The 22642-nt window shown below is 43.5% G+C and overlaps 1 protein-coding gene across 23 annotated transcripts in view; it reads right to left on the minus strand.

The window, feature by feature from the left end:
* The window catches only part of TMEM241 (transmembrane protein 241), a 102259-nt gene that overhangs the window by 79025 nt on the left and 592 nt on the right, over window positions 1-22642 (minus strand). For 16 of the 23 annotated variants that reach the window (XR_014807764.1, XR_002345438.2, XR_014807769.1 and 13 more), the window contains exons 2-4: window positions 19537-19583; window positions 17007-17084; window positions 1075-1156 (exon numbers count right to left, since the gene is read on the minus strand). Coding sequence is in view for 6 of the 23 variants with exons in the window: in XM_021097745.2 (XP_020953404.1) it covers window positions 1075-1156; window positions 17007-17084; window positions 19537-19583 (207 nt within the window). In the remaining 17 variants the exon portion in view is untranslated. The remainder of the gene's footprint in view (window positions 1-1074; window positions 1157-17006; window positions 17085-19536; window positions 19584-22642) is intronic. The other 7 variants (XR_014807770.1, XR_014807761.1, XR_014807760.1 and 4 more) reach the window with 1 other exon arrangement.

The raw sequence follows: 22642 nt of genomic DNA on the forward strand, positions 1-22642 counted from the left end.
GTGGTGTAGGTCACAGACACGGCTCAGATCCCACATTGCTATGGCTGTGGCATAGGCTGGCGGCTGTGGCATAGGCTGGCAGCTGTAGCTCCGATTCTACCCCCTAGCCTGGGGACCTCTATATGCCATGAATGCAGCCCTAAAAAGCAAACAAAAAAAAGAAAGAAAGAAAGAAAGAAAGAAAGAAAGAAAGAAAGAAAGAAAGAAAGAAAGAAAGAAAGAAAGAAAGAAAGAAAAGAAAAAAAGGAATGTAAAACAAGAAGAGTTTCTGACTGTTAAGCTGCATTTTGAGTCTTTAATCAATGGTGGTACTTATGGATTCTCTTTCTCTCTCTCTCTCTCTCTCTTTTTTTTTTTTTTTTTGGATACACCTGTAGCATGCGGAAGTTCCCAGGCCAGAGACTGAACCCTCACAACAGCAGTGACAACATAGATCATCAACCTCCTGTGCATCCAGGGAACTCCTTATGGATTCTCTTTTGATGGCAAAAGAACTACATTTTTGGAGTTCCATATAATACATAACGTCAGCTGGAAGAAATGTGGCCTTCACAGCACCCTCCTTTGACGAGCACAATCCTGGGGGCTGGGGTGGGAGGACAGGATGGACATGGGTTTCACTAGCGTCCCTGATTACTGGGCATCAACTCTGTGCCAAGTAAGTGCACCCATGACTAGACCCAGAAGGCCCCAGGCCACGTGACCAATGGGCAGGGTTAGGGTTCCCCAGAAGCAAGGAGCAGACAGGGCCACTCCTCCTTCCCCAAGGACAGGCTGCGTTCACACAGAACAAGCCCCACAAATACCACCAGTCTGTCTTCCCCATCTCCATCAGTGCCTCTCCATCTTATAAAACAAGTCGGCCCTTCCCTGTTCGAGGGTAACTTTCAATTCAGGGAGAGGGGGTTAAAGTCTCCATGCTGCCCTCGGGCCCAAGACTTATTCTCCAGTCTAGCTGTACCATCATTAAAGCTGATGCTTTGTCCCCTACCATCAGAGGTGCAACAAGTTACAAGGCAAAGGACAAGAGGAGGGAGGGCCTGTCTCCCTGCCTCCCCAACCTCCAACACTTACCAGTCTCGACAGGGCTCTGGAACCAGCATAGATGATACCCACAAACAGCAATGAGGCAGGAAGCCATGTCAAAACATCAGATCTGGAAAAAGGAAGAGGCCATACTATTTCTGTCACTTTATGTCCCAAAGACCTCACTGGAAGGTATGAACCTTCCCATGTACCAAATGCAGCACCCATGGTTGTTTAAACGTCCCCAGGTGACTTGTGAAGCGTGATGCGATCTGTATCATTGAGAGGGATGGGGGCTGACCAAGCCATCCTGCCTACAGCCCGTCACTCAGCCAACGACATGGTATCACTGAGCCCACAATCGGGCACAGATGAGCTGGAGACAAAAAAGGCTTCCTGCAGGTTGGGAGAGAGAACCGATCAGACTTTTTTTAAGCAGCAGTGAACATTATTCTTTGAAATTTAAGTAGCCAGAGGCTTTGAACTCATGTCAAATTATTTTTTTTTAATTTTAAAAGGCTATTGACTAGGCAATGTACCAAACAGCTCCATGCAACCACAACGAACAGTGTGAGAGGATGAAATTGAAAAGGGTGCTCGAACTTGAGCTGGGTGGCCATGTGTGGAGCCGCAACCATTAACCTGGAAAGCCAGTTCAGGGAATCTCTAAGGATCTCCAAAGGCGTATTTCTTTGATTCTATCATGGCCACATCAGGAACTGCTTTTTCAACACAGTATAGCATCCTGCTCTCCTCAAAAGCAAAATCCCGGTCTTTATATAGAGAACTGATTACACAGGCTTCCCCCATCAGTTATAAATGTATTCGGTTTGCTAATTCAAGTTCCCGGAGTCATTCGAATAATAAATATAAATTAATGAAACCATCCCAGTGAGATATAACATAATCATCCCAGGTAATTCAATGAACTGCTCTCCTGTGATGGTGCCTGTTCAAGAAATGGTCTTTGTTAATGTTATTAACGTGGGCAGGCACTCTATCCATCATCAGACCTTCCCAGAGAACACGGCAAGAAAATGTTTCTAGTCTCTTAATAAGGTCTTGAACGCTACTTCCTATACACATTCATTCAACCAAAACTCAGAACAACTTGCAAGGTGTTCACACCACCAGGGTTAACATTAACAGGAGCAGCGTCGGTGACATTTTTTGAGCCCTTGCTACGAACCAGGCACTGTGCTGAATGTTTTCTCCCCTGTAATGTTTTTAAAATCTGCACGACAATCTCATGAGGGAAGTGTTGTTATTGTTGTTATTATCACTGTTATTGTTATTATCCCCCTTGTGTAGACGAGGAAACTGAGACACAAAGGGTTTAAGGAATTTGTCTATAGTGAGAAGAACTGGTCACAGCAAAGCCACAACTTGAGTTCAGGTCTGACTCAGGACCTTGCTTTGAACCACCTCTCATACTTCATCCTCAAGGATCTCACCATCTAATGGGAGACAGACACTGACATATAGGTAAGCTACAAACATGACATGATTTTGCTCTGGAAGCAGACCCAGCAACTAATTAGCTGAGGACTATTCTGCTATTACTAGTCCTGCAACAATCATAGACATCTGTACTTCCAACCGAAAAGTGAAGAGAGAATGGAAATGCAGCCTCCATCTTAATGAGCCAGGCTAGGGAGTTCCCCTCATAGCTCAGTGGTAATGAACCCAACCAGTATCCATGAGAATATGAGTTCCATCTCTGGCCTCACTCAGTGGGCTAAGGATCCAGCATTGCAGTGAGCTGAGGTGTAGGTCACAGATGTGGCTCAGATCTGGCGTTAGTTGCTATGGTGCAGCCTGGCAGCTGCAGCGCCAATTTGACCCCTAGCCTGGGAACTTCCATATGCCACAGGTACAGCCCTAAAAATAAAAAAAATAATAATAAGGAGTTCCCGTCAGTGGATAAAAATCTGACTAGGAACCGTGAGGTTGTGTGTTTGATCCCTGGCCTTGTTCAGTGGGTTGAGGATCTGGCGTTGCCATGAACTGTGGTGTAGGTCTCAGATGCAGTTCGGATCTGGCGTTGCTGTGGCTGTGGTGTAGGCCAGCAGCAACAGCTCTGATTGGACCCCTAGCCTGGGAACCTCCACATGCCGCAGATGCGGCCCTGAAAGACAAAAGCCAAAGAAAAAAAAACAAAAAAAAAAAACCCACTAATGGGCCAGGCTAACTGTTCCTCTTCTATGAAAAGGCTTTCCCATTAGACATGAAGGGTCAGGGTCCACAGTGTGCCAGGCACGAGAAGGAAGCCCAGAGCATGACGTGCAGGGAGCGTGAAGAGGCAGGAAGGTGTGCTTGGGGTGAAACAGCGCTGGCCCAGCTGCAGCGGGTACTTTGGCAGGAAGGTCAGTGAGGCCCCAGACATGCATGCTCCACTCCTTCTTAAACAAAGAAAACTCCTGCTGACTCATATACTCCAAGAGACATCAAGGCATCTCAGCAGCCATGGACGTGAAGGAAAGAAAACAAGGCTAGGGAACAGCTTGTATTTTCACCTCTCTGCCCTAACATACAAAGAAATAACTTAAAAAAAATTTGTTTTAAGTATAGCTGATTTACAATGTTGTGCCAATGTCTGCTGTATAGCAAAGTGATGTAGTCATACATATATAAACATTCTTTCTCTCATATTATCTTCCATCATGTTCTATCACAAGAGACTGGATATAGTTCCCTGTGCTGTACAGTAGGACAAAGAAATAACTTTAACCAGAAAAAAATATGTCCAACCAGGTCTAGCTGGACTAAAGAAACTTCTGGGGAAATGCTACAGGGCAGCTATGTGAGCATCAGGCTCCAAACATGGATTATGGCCCAGAACCCAGGCACTGGTGCTCTGCTTCCCCAGGCACTGGTGCTCTGCTTCACTCAGGGCCCGTCTTCAGGGTGGATGGAGCCAGGGCAGCATGTGCCAATGGGGCAAGGCCTGCAGGAGAGGTAGTGGCCACAGAGCCCTTTCTTGCTCCTCTGAGCCTTGATTCTGGTGAGACCAAGGTCCACCTGCACCACACACCAACATAAAGCCACAGCTAGGACTTGCCGTTGTGGCATAGCGGAAACAAATCCGACTAGGAACCATTCAGGTTCGATCCCTGGCCTCGACCAGTGGGTTAAGGATCCAGCATTGCCATGAGCTGTGGTGTAGGTCACAGGCGAGGCTCAGATCTGGCGTTGCTGTGGCTCTGGCATAGGCTGGCAGCTACAGCTCCAATTTGACCCCTAGCCTGGGAACCTCCATATGCCGCGGATGCGGCCCTCAAAAGATAAATAAATAAATAAATAAATAAAGCAAGCAAGCCACTGCTGCAGTTGAGAATGATAAACAGGAATCCCTGGGAAAAACTGCTGCCGAAACAGGTGTAGGTAAGACAAGCAGGAAAGGATGGGGAGAAAAGGAAAAAGGATGAAAAATCGAGAAGGGTTCTGCATTTATACTGTTTCAAAGTATCAAAACTCTCACTCCCCTGAAAAATCAGAGCATATATGTATGTTATATAGATTATGCAAGAAAAGACTCAAAGGAACAATTGCTGATAATCCATACCCAAAGGAAAAACCTTACCAAAAGCTTAGCAAATGCATGCGTATTTATGCATCTTAAATTAAAATAGATTGTTTCGTCAGCACATAATTCCTTGATTTATCTCTTTCAATTAACCCACTAATTATCTAACAGAGAAGGGAACTTCTGCATATATATTAGTGTGTACCCCAACACTCAAACTGTAAGTTCCATAAAGGTAGGAATCATGTTTGTTCTGTTCATATAAATAAATGTAAAATAGTACATGATAAATAAGGCAAAGAAGACTAAGGGACTGTAATATACCATAAGGGCACCCAACCTAGTCAGTGAAGATAGGAAAACCTTCCTCAGATAGGTGATGCTGAGATAAAACCCAAAACTGAACTGGGTACAGGGGGTGGGATGGAGCAGTGGAAGGGATACAATTTTCCAAATATAGCATGTGCAAAGGCCCTGTGGCAGGGAGAAACTGGGAAAAGGTAAGTTCAGCTTGAGCAGATGGAGAGAGAAACCCAGGGATAGGAAGGATGTGATGATCTGATCTACATTTTTGGAAGGACTGCTCTGGCTACAGTATCGAGAAGAGGATGGAATGGGGCTAGGAATGAGAGTGTGGGAGGTCAGGTAGGTAGACACTGCAGTGGTCCAGACAAGAAATGATGGTGATGGAGAGAATGGACCACTTTGAAAAATCAATAGGACTTGGTGATCATTTCCACTGGAGGTTGAGGGATAGAGGACATCAAAGATGACTCCCAGGTTTCCAGTTTGAATAAGGGGATGGACGCTGGTGCACTGAGATAAAACAAACTGGAAGAGGTTTGCCTGGGAAAATCATGAGCTCAGTCTTGAAAATCACAAACACGCAAACAGAGACGTCAAGTGAGGACTGGACATAAGAGTCCAAGAGTCCCTCCCCCATCTCCCCTTCCGTTCTCTGGTGAGCAAGAATACACTATTAAATATGTCTTACCCTTGATTGTCCTGTATTCCCTTATCCCTCAGTTTTAAGTATAAAATTCAAGTATCTTTCCCTTCGGTCCATTATTCACAGCAATAAGAGTCTCTTTGTGCTTCTTTGTGCTTTTGCCATCTCTTAAAGTACTTTTGAAAAATCTTTTTCTTCAACAGGAAATGAAACTATAATCTCAATATCCTAGTGAGGTCTGCTAAAACTAAGGATTCTTTCCTTGGGAGATACAGCAATAAGTAATGGGAATCAGACCAGCTTCTGGGCACTGGAGAGTATAATTTTATAATGTTCACATGGTTGCCCAAATCTTTGGAAATTATAATTAGCGCTCTTCACTCCCAAGGAATGTTCCAGCAGTTAGCTGACTAACTTTAACCAACAGCTCTAAGAGAAGGACAAACTTCACCCATGTCTCTGGGCCAGGGGCTCTAGGGCTGGGTTCATCTAGGGGTCATCTAGGAGTAGGGGCAAGAGGGATGCACAGGTACAGAGCAGGGGTTGTGGGCAGTGGAAAGAATATAGTTAAGCAAACCTTCCTATTTAGGAGGTTTATATCCCTACTTTCAAGCTGAGTTTGCGCTGAGAGCTCAGGGTTTTTAAAATTTATGAAATGGCGATAATAACACTCAGAAGGCAACTGAGAGAATTTCCTAAGAGGACGAATACAGCATGTGGGGCAGCGCATGACATGTTGAAAATAGCGCCACCTCTCCATAAATGTTCTCCTTCTGGCTTTTCCACACATTAACTCCAAGGACAAAGGCCACTAGGAAAGAATGATAGATCCACCCAAATAAAATGGCCCAAAACACCACAAAGACAATTGAAAGATGATTTACAAAGCAGGAAAAATATTGGTAATATATAAACAGGCTGGAGTTTAATATTCCTGATACATAAAGAGTGTTTACAAATCAACAAGAAAAAAAAAAGTCAATGGACAAAAACAGGTAATTTTCTCTTTTCTTTTTCTGTTTGTGTTTCTCTCGCTCACCTCTTTCTCTCTCTACCTCTCTCTCTTTCTCACATACACACACATAAGAAATACAAATGGAAAATAAATATATGAAGTTATTCAATCTACCAAATACAAGAAGAATTCTATTTTATTTTATTATTTGTCTTTTTGCCATTTCTTAGGCCGCTCCTGAGGCATATGAAGGTTCCCAGGCTAGGGGTTTGAATTGGAGCTCTAGCCACTGGCCTGCACCACAGCCACAGCAACACAGGATCCGAGCCATGTCTGTGACCTACAGCACAGCTCACGGCAACGCTGGATCCTTAACCCACTGAGCGACGCCAAGAATTGAACCCTCATCCTCATGGATACTAGTCGGGTTTGTTACTGCTGAGCCACAATGGAACTAACTCCCTGTGCTGGTTTATTTTTGCACTGCCCTGCCTACCATCAAAGGAGGCAAGATAGGGTTAAGTCCTGAGGAGGTCCTGCAGAATCTCGAGTCTCTGCTGTAAGGACCTCTGGGGAAGTGCTAAGCGTGTGTGTAAGTGTGTGTGTGTGTGTGCAAGCGCGCACGTGCGTGTGTGGTGGGGGGAGGGTCTCACAGCAAATCCCAGGCGCCTTTTGAAAGACTATTTGCTAAGGGGTCTGCTTTGAAAATAGCAGTGATTTTTCTTACATGATTTATAAGCACAAATGCTGCATCTTATTTGCATCGTGTACTTTTTGTCTTTTGCTGGTGTACATTCTGCTGTCCCTAAGAACCCTGATGAATAACGCATTTTACAAGAAGCTAACAATAGTCTGTTGGCATGAATCGTAAAACTGTTGTTATTGAGATGAAGGCTAATTAAATTAAATCACTTGTTTTTCAAATAGAGCATGCATTATTGAGGGAACATCTGCTCCCTGAAAACACTCAGTTTATCTATTCCTGGGAGCCTGGTGGGATTCTTGAGCTGAATTCTTGAAAATTCTGCATTATACTGACACCTAGTGACCTAAAAGCAGTTTCCAAACATGAAAATAACATGACCAAGATACTAGGGTTCCTATACTAACTATTGATTGGCATTACCTAAAACAGGTAATGATTGGTAAATTAGGTCATGATTGGCATCACCTAAACCTCAGTAACACACTGGAGTTCCTGCTGTGGTGCAGTGGGTTAACAACCCCATTGCAGTGGCTCAAGTGGCTGCAGAGGCATGGATTCGGTCCCTGGCCGGGTACAGTGTTAAAGCCTACACCACTGCTGCAGCTGCAGCTCAGATTGAGTCCCTAGCCAGGGATTTTCCATATGCCATGGGCGGGGCCATTTAAAAAAAATTAAATAAATAAAATAAAAATTAAAAATCAGTAATACACCTTACAACTGCCAAGTCAATATCTGCTTCACAGTGTACAGGGACTTCTGTATATATTAACTTCCTAATTACAGAACTTGCCGAATTTCATTCTTTTGGTCCATTCCCGGTGAATATGGTCCTCAAAGAGTCTTACTCCCTTTTCTATCCCTCTCCTACCATTCTGAGAGCTTTCTCCTTCTTTACTCCTCCCCTGACTCACAGAGGGCCACACTCCCTCAACAAATCCCAGCCCTAACATGGTAAGGGCCCTCCATGAGCAAAGTAAGGCTTGGTGTCCTGTCTCTCTGTACGTAAGTCCTACAACACTAATGTTACCAGAACCCAAGGACCCTTGATGACAGCTTCTCACAGAGGATAGCTTAGAGCCGGAGGTGGCAAATAAATCTCTTGGGCCAAATCCCACCTGCTGCCTGTCGCTGAAAATAGCATTGCTGTGGCACACAGCCACACCCATCCATTTCCATTGTGCGTGGTGCTCTCTTGCTACAACAGCAGAGTTGAGGAGTTGGGCCAGACTGTATGGCCCACAGAGCCTAAAACATTTACTCACGGGCTCATGTGCTGACCCCTGATTTAGAGTCAGCAGCTTGGGTCCCAAGGTCTGGAACTTCTGAGCTGTGATACCCTCTGGCATCGCACCCCTCCTCTGGGAGGACCAAGGCTGGATGTGCAGCTGCGTGAGCCTTAGGAGACGGATGGCAGGGACTGCACAGAACAGGGACTGCCAGCACTAAGAAATACAGTCCAAAAAAGAACTACAAGCTACCCAGGTCCCCGAGTCAGTGAAGCAGGACAGAAGAGGCATGGATCTCATCTCTAATAGAGATGAGAAAGAAAGAAAACCCAGTACGAGTACCTTGTGTGCAAACAGTGCACGAGGGACTGCAAATCCAAGCTAAGGTGTAAGACAGAACACCTCTGCTCTCAGGTCTGGGTGGGTTTACATTCCATATCGACTTAAGAGGCCAGAAAGGGCTGTACGGACACAGAGTGACACCACAGAGTGGTGAATCTATGATAAATTGTGAGTTCAAAAGATTTCTATGTACTGAGTAGTGCCCGCATGACCTGCAGGGGTCAAAGGCGAAAAAATCCCATCCTAGAGTTCCCGTTGTGGCTCAGTGGGTTAAGAATCCAACACAGTGTCTGTAAGGATGAAGGTTCAATCCCTGGCCTTGCTCAGTGGGTTAAGAATCCGGTGTTGTCATGAGTTGTGGTGTAGGTCACAGATGCGGCTCGGATCCCTCGTTGTCATGGCTGAGGTGTAGGCCTGGCAGCTACAGCTCCAACTCTGACTCCTAGCCTGGGAACCTCCATATGCCACAAGTGTGGCCCTAAAAAAAGAAAAACATCCCGTCCTAAGACAAATACTGCATGGTATCCCTTATATGTGGAAATCTTTTTTTTTTTTTTAGAGCTGCACTCACAGCATATGGAGGTTCCCAGGCTAGGGGTCTAATCGGAGCTACAGCTGCCGGCCTACACCACAGCCACAGCAATGTGGGATCCAAGCCGCGTCTGCGACCTATACCACAGCTCACGGCGATGCCAGATCCTTAACCCACCGAGCAAGGCCAGGGATCGAACCCACAACCTCCTGATTCCTAGTCTGATTCGTTTCCACTGCGCCATGACAGGAACTCCAGAATCTTTTTTTTAAAAAGTCCAATTCATAGAAACAGTAGAAAAGTGGTTGTCAGGAATTGGGGGGAACAGGGAGAGTTTGGTAAAAGGGCACAAACTTTCAGCTACAAGGTGAATCACGTATATTGATTATTCATGGATGACAAATAATGTATCCTATGAGCATCTAATTATAATATGGTGACTTCAGTTGATAACATGGTCTGGATAACTGAAACTTGCTGAGATAGTAGAACTTAAAGAAAAAGATAAGTGATAGATGGGTTCATCAACTAGATGGTAGGAATCTTTCACAATATATACATATAGCAAGTCATTGCATTGTCCATTTTAACTACATTCAAATCTTATTTGCAAATGGTACTTCAATAAATCTGGGAAAAAAAATCCTTCTCTTTTACCATCACTGACCTCCTGGCTCCCCCCAGAGATGCCCCCAATCAGCACACCAGCATCAATCAGATTTATTCACTATTATATGCTACCAGTAGCTCTCAGAATGTCTCCTGGGGAAGTTTTTTGTTGTGTTTTTTTGTTTTTTGTTTGTTTGTTTGTTTGTTTAGGGCCACCCTTGTGACATACGGAAATTCCCAAGCTAGGGGAGCTGCAGCTGAAACCAACATCACAGCCACAACAATACCAGATCCAAGAAGTTCCTGTCATGGCGCAGTGGTTAACAAATCTGACTAGGAACCATGAGGCTGCAGGTTTGATCCCTGGCCTCACTCAGTGGGTTAAGGATCTGGCATCGCCGTGAGCTGTGGTGTAGGTCGCAGACACTGCTCAGATACCAAGTTGTTGTGGCTCTGGCGTAGGCCAGCGGCTACAGCTCTGATTAGACCCCTGGCCTGGGAACCTCTATATGCCAGGGTGCAGCCCTAGAAAAGACAAAAAAACAAAAACAAAAACCAACACCAGATCCGAGCCAAGTCTGCGACCTATGCTGCAGCTCATGGAAACGCCAGATCCTTAACCCACTGAGCAATGCCAGGGATCAAACCCACATCCTCAGGGGTACTAGTCATGTTTTTAACTGGCTGAGCCACAGTGGCAACTCCCCTTCTAGGGAAGTTTTGAAAGTTGGCTTTATTTCCCCCAAAAGTAGTTTCAACATATGTATACTTGTGAAGCAGGGAAGACTATCTCAAACACATGAATGTGAATGCAACTTTGTGAGCAAAGATGACTTTTTATAAAACTACAAGTCACTCAACATGAAGTATCAATACACTGCAATATTATTTGGGAAATTTCAACCACCAGTGACTTTGATGAAGGTGGGCTAGCTCACTTAAAATCCAATCAATAATCAATCATTAAAAAGAAGTACAATCTAATTGGTTGTCTCACTGTTCATTTCCTGAGGGACAGGGCTGAGTTAATTTGGAGGTTTTATATTTACTATGGTTCTCCAGTAAAGACGCTCAATGGAAGACTAAGGGGTGGGGATTGCTTCATCTGTTAGAAATCTCTGGTCACAAAGGTACTATCATATAGGGTTTTTGTTGTTGTTTTGTCTGTTTGTTTGTTTAGGGCTGAGGTGAGGCATATGGAAGGAAGTTCCTGAGCCAGAGGTTGAATCCGAGCTGCAGCTGCCAGCCTACACCAGAGCCCCAGCAACGTGGGATCTGAGCCCCATCTGTGACCTACACCACAGCTCAGGGCAACACTGATTTTAACCCACTGAGTGAGGCCAAGGATTGAACCTGTATCCTCAGGGATGCTAGTCAGGTTCTCAACCCACTGAGCCATGATAGGAAGGCCATGGCATCAGCTTTTTAACTGTGAATTTCTCATACTTGAAAATCTTAAGAGTCAAAGATTGGGAGTTCCCATCGTGGCTCAGTAGTTAATGAATCTGACTAGGAACCATGAAGTTACAGGTTCGATCCCTGGCCTTGCTCAGTGGGTTAAGGATCTGGTATTGCCATGAGCTGTGGTATAGGTCGCAGACATGGCTCGGATCCCATGGTTGTGGTTGTGGTGTAGACCAGAGGCTCCAGCTCCAATTAGACCCCTAGCCTAGGAACCTCCGTATGTCACAGGTGCAGCCCTAGAAAAGACAAAAAGACAAAAAAAAAAAAAACGTCAAAGATTTTCTCTCTTATGTGTAGTGGACAAAAAGTGGCAAGGAGGTTAGAGATTGCTTTCAAAATGTTTTCATTTAAACAAGTAGCCTGGTAATACAGGGGCCAGAAGACGGCACCTAAAGTCTCCAATAAAATCGCACCTGAGTCTGTCCTCAGTGATGGTTCTAGAATCTAATAGAGTGACATGGTCTCACTGTGCTACAGACCTCTGGTCAGTTGAAACAGGTCATAATGTTCTTTGAGGATCACGTTTTGGAAATACAGAGAGCCTTTGGTGCAAGGCTCCAACATCTGCTAGGAAAATCACTTCAATGTTCTACAAAGGCTTGACCACAGCAGGAGCCACTACATAATGACACACTTGTGGCTGGACACCAGCGCTCTCTTTCCCAAGACAGAGGCTTCCAGAACATCATCCAGCAATCGCTCATAACAACTGGTTGCTGGGTAAACATCCTGGAAGGAGAATGATTCCACAGGGTCACTTAGTGGAGTCAATGATGATGTGGCCAGAGGCTGACCGATACAGCAGGTGTGGCCCCTCTGCAGTGTAGGAAACACGGTTCCAGGTCCTAAGACTTGTTTGAGAGGGAATCTGGGATTGTGCTGTGCTCTGGCCTATAAGGACAGTCTAAACGATCTCTCTATGTTATATTCTATCAAGGACTACTTTGGGGCCCACCCTTCAGCCCCATCTTTATAATCCCCACTCCACAACGTCATTGGGGACTCCTAACTGTCTTCCTGCTGCTGTTCCCATTTTTTTTTTTTTGTCTTTTTGTCTTTTTAGGGCCGCACCCGCGGCATATGGAGGGTCCCAGGCCAGGGGTCTATGGGAGCTGTAGCCACCGGCCTACACCACAGCCACAGCAATGCCAGATCCTTAACCCACTGAGCAAGGCCAGGGATGAAACCCGCAACCTCATGGTTCCTAGTCAGATTCGTATCCTCTGTGCCACGACGGGAACTCCTGTTCCCATTTTCAGTAGAGCCCAACCTTTGCTCACTCTGCACAAGGACATAGTCACACAGCAAAGCTGAGTTTCAGTTCTGTAATGACATAATTAGAAAGCCAAGCCCCAGGGGAACAGCAGCCACAGCAAACACAAACACAGCCCAGGCACACATGAAGGAACACTGGGGCTGGGTCTCTGCTGCCAGCTATCTGGTCACACGCCCCTTTGCCAAGAGCCAGTGGGAACTGGAAACCCTGAGCTGTGATGGCAATAATTAAGCACAAGACCCACTACAAACTAAGACACTGGAGTCTTGGATAAGAAGCTTAACTGAGCTGACATCGTGTGGGCAGCGGTGAAACCATCTAAGGGGATAGAGGTGAAAAGGTCTCTAGGACATTCTGCAAGGCGACTAAAAAAGAGTATGATGGCGGCTCTTTCAAGATGCATGGCACCTAGCGTCATGCAAGTTCAAGGGACAGCAGTGTCCAGTGGGTCTCAAACGTCTCAGTCCAGGACCACTTCTTCTGGGAAAAGCATCTCGAGAATCTTTGACTTCACTCAGTTCTACTAGTCGTTCTCCCCACCCAACAAAAAAAATGCGATAACATATGAAGAATTGCATCAACAGATGACTAGATAAACAAAATTCAGTGTACATGTGGTATAGCAACAAAATATGGTGTATATACACCATGGAGTATTATTCAGCCTTAAAAGGAAGGAAATCGACAGAGTTCCCATTGTGGTTCAGTGGTTAACGAACCCGACTAGTAACCATGAGGTTGTGGGTTCGATCCCTGGCCTCACTCAGTGGGTTAAGGATCTGGTGTTGCCATGAGCTCTGGTGTAGGTTGCAGATGCAGCTCCGATCTGGAGTTGCTGTGGCTGTGGTGTAGGCCGGCAGCTACAGCTCTGATTTGACCCCTAATCTAGGAACCTTCATATGCCGCGAGTGCAGCCCTAAAAAGACCAAAAAAAAAAAAAAAAAGGCATGTTTTAAGTATGAACAATGGCATTGCTTTTAAGGGAATGTTTAAAAGATCATGATTGGAGTTCCTACTGTCACACAATGGGATAGGCAGTGTCTCTGCAGTGAAAGGATGAAGGTTTGATCCCCAGCCCAGCAACGCGTGTTAAAGGGTATGGTGTTGCCACATCTGTGGCATAGGTTGCAACTGTGGCTTGGATCTGATCCCTGGCCTGGGGAACTCCATATGTCGAGGGGCAGCAAAAAAGGGGAAGAAAAAAAACAAACCATTCCATCAGAAATTATACGACAATCACAGTAAGGAACACTGTAAGCAGAAGACCCATACTGATCAGCATGGTGGACCCCAGTCCAAAAGCTGACAGCCAATTCTCTTGCTTCTGTTGAGGGATACATTCAGCTATTTAGGAGTCAAAATGCCTAAGGATTTAAATAAATATTAGAACTATCACAGGCCTTGTGAATTCAGGGCTTGTATTTGTTTAAACAAAGACCCAATTCTCCCGAAACTATCCACTATAACAATGGAGTATAAAGTAAGACCTGTGTATGACATCACGTATAAAAATCCCAAAAGCTCCTGTATTTTATCAAGTAGAGGATGCTCTACTATGGAAATGCAAATTATGACTCAATGAACTATTCCTTGGGATTAGTTAAGCATCTTGTATGGAATATTCTTTTTTTTTATTATTTACTGAAGTATAGTGATTTACAATGTTGGTTAATTTCTGCTGTACAGTAAAGTGATCCAGTTATAAATATGTACATATACATACAGAGTAGTACATATATGTAGTTCCCTGTGCTATGCAAGAGGACCTTGTAGTTAATCCATCCTATACATAATAGTTTGCCTCTGCTAATCCCAAACTCCTAATCCTTCCTTTCCCTCCCTCCCTGCCCCTCAGCAAATACAATCTGTTCTGTTTGTGAGTCTGTTTTTGTTTCATAGACATGTTGATTTGTATTGCATTTTATGTTCCACATATAAATGATATTATGTGGTATTTGTCTTTCTCTTTCTGACTTACTTCACTTAGTATGATAATCTCCAGGTCCATCCATGTTGCTGCAGATGGCATTATTTCATTCTTTTTTATGGCTAAGTATATTCCATTGTACATATACCACATATTCTTTACATATATAAATATATATCATTTTTTCTCATACTTGAAATACATATATATATATATATATATATATATATATACACACCACATATTCTTTAACCATTCATCTGTCAATGGACATTTAGGTTGTTTCCATGTCTTGGCTACAGTGAATAGTGCTGCTATGAATATTGTGTGGGATATTCTTTTGGGATGTAGACTATGATATAGTAAGGTCAGGGAAATTAATCCACACCCAAGTTTCCAGGGCCTCTCTTTGTAAAACCTCTTCTTTTTTTTTTTTTTTTTTTTTTTTTTTAGTGGCTACCCCATGGCATATGGAGTTCCCAGGCCAGGGATCAGATTTAAGCCTCAGTGGCACCCTATGCCACAGCTATGGAAACAGATCCTTTAACCCACTGTGCCAGGCTGGCGATCAAAACTGCATCCTGGTGCTGCAGAGATGCTGCCAATCCTGCTGCACCACAGCAGGAACTCCTAAAATCTCTTAATACCAGTATTTTGCTCTCCAGTTATACATTTTTAGGAGAAGCCAAATTATTAATATTTATACTAGGCTTGTTCTCAAAGCTTCTCCAAAGTGCCAAGTCAAGGGATGACTTAGCAATAAAGCAGTTAATCTGATTCATGGAGAAGTTGGGCAGATAATTTGGACTCCAAAGCAAATGACTTGGCCGGATCACTCATTTGGGATGTTTATCTTATTCGTGTAAGCTTGACTTCATTTTCTTTTCATTTCATGCATCATTTCAGGCAAGGCATGGTGTTCTCAAAGAATCATGAGGCTTTATCTAGGTGATGCAGGACTGGATAGCCAATTCCAATTAAAATTTTGGCTGGAGGAGTTCCCGGCGTGGCGCAGTGGTTAAGAATCCGACTAGGAACCATGAGGTTGCGGGTTCGGTCCCTGCCCTTGCTCAGTGGGTTAACGATCCGGCGTTGCCGTGAGCTGTGGTGTAGGTTGCAGACGCGGCTCGGATCCCGCGTTGCTGTGGCTCTGGCGTAGGCCGGTGGCTACAGCTCCAATTCAACCCCTAGCCTGGGAACCTCCATATGCTGCGGGAGCGGCCCAAGAAATAGCAACAACAACAACAAAAACACACACACAAAAAAAAATTTTTGGCTGGACAAAAATGTCGTGATCTCTGACATTTGTTTTAAATGTATTTGAAAAGCTGTCTTAATAGAGTCATAATAACAATGCGTGATCTGAATGGGACCCTGGCAAAATATGAATTGGTCTATAGGTGGGATAATAATATTGTATCAATGTTAATTTTCTCATTTTTATAACTACCATAGTCATGTAAAAGAACATCCTTGCTCTTAGGAAATACATGCTTAATAACTTAGAAGTAAAGAAAATCTGGAGTTTCCATCATGGCTCAGCAGAAACGAAAACTGACTAGCATCCATGAGGACATGGGTTCAATCCCTGGCCTTTCTCAGTGGGTTAAGGATCCAGTGTTGCCGTGAGCTGTGGTGTAGGTCACAGACTTGGCTCAGATCTGGCATAGGTGTGGCTGGGTGTAGGCTGGCAGCTACAGCTCTGATTCAACCTCTGGCCTGGAAACCTCCATATGTCACAGGTGCAGCCCTAAAAAGACCAAAAAAAAAAAAAAAAAAAGAAAGAAAGAAAGAAAAGAAAAAATAAAATCTGCAAATTACTTTCGAGTAATTCAGAAAAAAATTACATATAAACATGTATGTATGTATATATAAAGAGAAATGGTAAGAGAAGCAAGGTAAAATAATAATTGGGGAATCTGAGTAAAGGGTATGGGAATTCTTTTTTTTTTTTTATTTTTTGGCTGCATGCACAGCATATGGAAGTTCCCAAGCCAGTGACTGAACCTGTGCCACAGCAGTGACCCAAGCTGCTGCAGTGACAACACTGGATCCCCAACCTGCCAAGCCATGAAAGAACTCCAGGCATGGGAATTCTTTGTTCTATTTCCAACTTTTCTATAAGCAAGTAATAACTCCAAAATAAAAAATTTACCAACAAAATTTAAAGCTGATTTAATAACTTATTCATAGAGGGCCTATGATCTAAAACTAAGCTAAACTAATATGTATTATAAACTGTATGTCTCAGTTTATTTTAATATTGCATTAGTGGCCTCATTATCCAGGAAAATACTGCTTGAGTTCTATTTGATTATAAAATCATTGGATCTCAGGATTAGAAGGGAATTAAGCGATCAAACTCAAATAACCATCTGTGTTTCCTAATGCAACACCAGAAAAAGTTAAATAATATAAAAGGAAGCAGAGTATGAATCATGAGTCAAGCACAGAAGAGGTGGTTCTACCTTGAACTGCTGTTGATTTCCGCCCAGCCCAGTTTCCATGACGCATGAAGCAAGATTCCACCAATTAAGGTCTGCCACCTGAAAAAGATCAAGGCCAGTGTGAATTTCACAGCATGCCATGAAACGCCATCCAGCTCTGGCAGATCTGTCGATGGACACTTGATCCTTCTTATAAAACTTTCCTCCCACTTTCTCCTAATGGTCATCCCAATTCTCAAGCCCATTTTTCTCAACCTCTATTATTCCTTGAGTCCAGCTGTACCATTCAGTGCTGACACAGATGTTCCTCTCTTCTTATTCCAGATGTTTCCTGAACGACCTCCCCCATAGCCACTTCTCCATTACCTCTGTCCTGATGATTTCCAAATCCCTCTTCTCACCATGAGACGTCCACTCCGATACCCCACCAGCTCCCGATGAAAGCATGTCTAAAACAATACCTTGAACCCCTCCTCCCCATCGTGGTCCTCCTCCCTATATGCCTAATCAGCCAAACCAGAAGGCGAGATGTCATCCTAGCCCTCCACTACCATCACCTCTGTCATCTACTTACAAAATCCTATTGACTTTATCCACATAACATCTCTGAAATCCAAAGCCTTCCCCTCTATCCCTCTACTTAATTCAGACTCTTATCATCTCACACCTGGACCACAGCATCAGTCCCCTAACTGGTCCCCCTCTCTCCAGGGTTGTCTTGTATCATCCATTCTCCACCTCATAGCCAAAGGGTTTCTTCTAAAACATAAACCTGGAGTTCCTGTCACGGTGCATCAGAAACAAATCCGACTAGGAACCATGAGGTTGCAGGTTCGATCCCTGGCCTCGCTCAGTGGATTGAGGATTTGGCATTGCCATGAGTTGTGGTGTAGGTTGCAGATGAGGCTCAGATCTGGCAGTGCTGTTGCTGTGGCATAGGCCAGCAACTGTAGCTCCAATTAGACCCCTAGCCTGGGAAGCTCCATAAGCTGCAGGTGCAGCCCTCAAAAGACCAAAAAAAAAAAAAAAAAAAGAAAGAAAGAAAGAAAATGGAAACCTAATTGTGCTCCTTACTTTAAAAAGAACTGATTCTTCCCTGTGCCTTAAGCAGCAGCTCTCAGCCTCTTTCCTGCCCCAACACACCTGGGGTCTGAAGCTCACGTGAGACACATCTCCTCACATGCAGAGGGGAGGGGGAGCCCAGGTGACAAGATCAACACCTCTCCCTGCCCCACTGCAGGAAGCACGGCAAAACGCCAATGAGTGACGGGTACTATAGACATAACTTTATCCTGTTTCACACTTAGTGCTTTTTTACTTTCAGTGAATCACACATAAATTTCAAAACCTTATATTTACTTATGACTTAAGACACCTCACCTGGGAGGTGATCACACACACCCACATGCTAGGACACAACAATGAAGAACCCCTGGCCTACAGGACAAAGTCACTAGTGTGTGACACACAAGCCTGCCGAAAGTTCCTGTTTGCCAGGGTCAGTTCCTGTCCGTCTGCCGATGGCAGCCACATTCCGGCCACACCCAACAGCCCAACCAACAGATTATTGAATTAAATAATCAAAATAATTAAAAACAAAATGAAATGGCAAGGAACAAATTGAAAAAAAAAATTTCAAAATATATGATGGAAAGGTGGTTGGCATCCTTCAAATATGAAGACTTAATTAAATTAATAAGAAAAATACTAAAACCCTAGTAAAAATAAAAGGGTAAAAGGCAAAAATAGGCAATTCACTGAAAAAAGAGATACAAGCAGATAGCATAAGAAAATGGTCCAACTTTATGGATTATCTAAGAAATGATAAGATAAAACAATGTGATACCATTTTTTGCTCATGAAGTCAACAGAGAGGAAAAAAGTCAACAGTCATGTTTTGCGTACAGTATCATAGGAACTTTCATATACAGTCTGGGTGACAATGTCAATTGGTAAAACTGTTCTGGAAAAGAATTTTTTAATATTCAAGCAGAATACTAAAGAATTTCATGTTCTTTAATTTAAATTTCTTATATAGGAATCTATTCCAAATGGTTAAAAATGTGGCAGATGTGAATGTAAAGAGTATCTGATCACACTGTTGTGTTTATCCCCAAAAATGGGACACAATTTAAATGCCATTAGCCAAATGGCTAAATAAATTACAGTATGTCTAATGAAAATTTCACGCAGTCATTACAAATATTTTAAAGAACATTTGGAGTTCCTGTCGTGGCTCAGTGGTTAACGAATCTGACTAGGAACCATGAGGTTGTGGGTTCGATCCTTAGCCTCGTTCAGTGGGTTAAGGATCTGGCGTTGCTGTGAGCTGTGGTGTAGGTTGCAGACGTGGCTCAGATCCTCCGTTGCTGTGACTCTGATGTAGGCCTGCGACTACAGCTCTGATTAGACCCCTAGCCTGGGAACCTGCATGTGCTGCAGGTGCGACCCTAGAAAAGACCAAAAAAAAAAAAAAGATTTTTAAAGAACATTTAATGAAGCTGGTTGGACCTTCCTACAAATGAATATAAAGAGCATAAAAGATACTCACCCTTGGAATAATGTAGGGTAGGTAAATTTCAAGACAGACAGGACATACTGAAAAAAAAAAAAACCAGATTAATGGATATTTTCATATTAGAATTGATAGACCATATATAATCAAAGAAATCCCTACTAAAGAAACATAAGTAGCAGAAATTTCAAAAAGGCTTTTATTCCTCCCAAAACATCATACACTGGTGTTAACAAAAAAAAAAAAAAAAAAAGAAAAGAAAAGCCTTCCAATTCACACTAAAGAGAGGGGACCTGCTTTTCCCAGGGTCACCAGAAGCCTGACCACCTCTCAGTTGGGGACGGAGCAAAGTGAGACACAGAGCAACTGGGCCAGATGCTGTGGACACTCGACCATTCAACATCTTCCCAGACCCCAGGAGTGCCATGTTGTGACTACAGCAGCTCCAGAAAAAAAACAAAAATGAAACAGACGAACCCCTGGACACAGTCTGTTTTCTTGGAGTACCCACTTTATCTGCTGCCCACTTTACCTAAAAATCCATCTCCTTCTGTGTTTCTCTTCAAGCAAGAACTGCTCCATCCTAGTTTTTCTTTCCTTTGTTTTCCTTCCATTTTTAGGGCTTTGTTTGGTTTTTGCATTCTAAGGATTTAATTTTTCCTAATTCTGCTTAGGTGTCTAACAATTTTTGGTGTGATTTTTAAAGGATTTTTTGTTAATTTTTCTAGTATTTATTATTTATTTATTTATTTCGCTTCTTAGGGCCACACCTGCGGCATATGGAAGTTCCCAGGCTAGGGGTCTAATGGGAGCTGTTGCTGCTGGCCTACACCACAGCCACAGCAATGCCAGATCCGAGCTGAGTCTGCAACCCACACCACAGCTCACGGCAATGCTGGATCCTTAACCCACTGAGCGAGGCCAGGGATCGAACCCACAACCTTATGGTTCCTAGTCAAATTTGTTTGCCGTGTGCCACGACAGGAACTCCTAAGTTTTGGGGTTTTCTTAAGGATTTTTAAAAGCCAACTCAGCTAAGACCAACTTATATTCCTATGACGCCTTTTAATCAAATTTAGAGTACATTATCACTTTGTCCTTTTGGGTGTCTTTTTCTATTTTTTTCTATAATTGAACACGAAGAACTTTTTAAAAGTCTAAGAACCATTAAATGCTTTTAAACAAGGACTCTTCTGATTCTTGGCATGATCTAAAAAGCACAAGAGACTGGTATTGGGGAAATTTACATTTCTATTTTTTCCTTCATGGATTAGTCAACACATAATTCCTCTTGCATGAGCTCCAAAATGCCCTAATTATGGCTCCCTGCCTGTCTATATTTGCTAGGTCTATATATACTAGGAATGGACTTTCATTCTTCTCTGAAGTCTATTTACTCACATCATTCAATATGTTCTTCTCCACTTTTACCTGCTATTTTCTTTGCAAAATGGAGACAGAGAAAGGATTAAGTGAGCCATCTGGCCACGTCCTGCACCGACCATAACAATCATGGAAATAACAAGTGCTCATTTATTGTGTGCTGAGCTTTGTCCTAGATACTGAGGGAGACAGAAAATGCTGAAGCTCTCACCTCACTTTGCTAAAGAATAGTGAACAAAACCATGGGAAAAGAAATCTCTGATAAATGGAATCTAAGTCCTAACCATCTCTCCTTTCAGCAGCCCCTCAAGCCTCTGAAGAGCGTTGCCCAGAGCAAAATGCTATGTGGTAGAAAAACAGGGAGCAGTTCTCAAGGAAAAGAAAGAACAAGGTGGGAGCCTTTGAAAGGAGAGAAGACGTGGACTCTGTCTCTGGGCTAAACACTGTGAGGGGACAGAGAGGTAGCTGCCTGGGCTCTGGACCTGGTTACTGCTGGAACCTCTCACAGGATGGAGGAACAGGCCAGCCCTCAAGGGCCAGGAAAGCCAAACTACTTGCTGTTCAAACTTCAAACAAAAATCAACCATATTTTAAATAATTTAAATAAATGTGCAAGGTGTTTTTTGTTTAGCGATTTTCTTTCTAGAAATAGAAAAGAGCGTGAGGAGAAAACTACACAGAGAAATATGAAAATAAAGAAACTAGCATAGAATCTTTTAAAAACGGGAAGAGCACATCCTCTACTGTAGACACAAAAAATTCTTCACAGAGTTCCCTGGTGGCTCAACAGGTTAAGGACCTGCTTAACCAGCAGTTGTCACTGCTGCGGCTCAGGTAGCAGCTGTGGCATGCATTCGATCCCTGGCCCAGGAACTTCTGTATGCCTCAGGCTCACCCAAAAACAAACAAACAAACAACAACAAAAAAAAAAACTTAACTAACTTAAAAGAAAATTCACTTGGCAGAGACTAGAGGCAGGAGAACCTATGCTGTGCCCATGGCACAGCTCCTTTTCCGTCTGGCTTCCACCTGGCCCACCCTCACCTGCCTTGGCTGCCACAAGGAAGTGAACCTGTCCTGGTTGAAACAATGGCATAATCTAAAATGTACAAAGTCCCTACCCAGAGACCTGTTATCAACCTCTCTCACCCCTACCTGGACCTGTATCTCCTCTCCACCACCTCGATCCCATCCCCTTTCTCTTTCCACAATCTCCTCAACTCTTTGCAGATCTGATTCAGCCCCTAGCCTGGGAACTCCCATAGGCTGCAGGTACAGCCCTTGAAAAAAAGTTTAAGAAAATGCTACCTGCTAATAGTTCTTTTCCAGAGAGCAAGAAGGTTTTGTTTTGTTTTTCCTTAAGCGGGAGTGGGGAGAGAGCAGTAGGACCTTACAGTGGGGGAAGGTGGTTCTAGGCCCCCTATCACCACTTTGGCTTGGTGTCGACCCCAAAATCCTGAACAGGGGTGATGGCCCACCCTAGCTTACAGGGGTCCAACATTTCATTGCATGGTACCAAATCCAAGGCCAGCTTCTCCCTCCTAACAAAACAAAAAAATAGTACCACTGTCTTTTTGTCTCTTCATCAAAAGGGTTTTTATGACATTTACTTTAAATAAAGTTTACATTTTATTTTTTTAAATAGTTCCATAAACAACCCTTGAATATACTGGAAGTGCCTAAAATGGAGACTTAGAAAAAACAGGTTTGGGAATCAGTAATGTACAGTGGAGATGGATTGATATTTTCTATTTAGAGT

The sequence above is a fragment of the Sus scrofa genome, chromosome 6 (assembly GCF_054392235.1).
Source record: "Sus scrofa isolate SSC_HxYL_T2T_F1_AM1 chromosome 6, Sscrofa_HxYL_maternal_Yorkshire_Landrace_v2.0, whole genome shotgun sequence".
Taxonomy (NCBI): Eukaryota; Metazoa; Chordata; class Mammalia; order Artiodactyla; family Suidae; genus Sus; species Sus scrofa.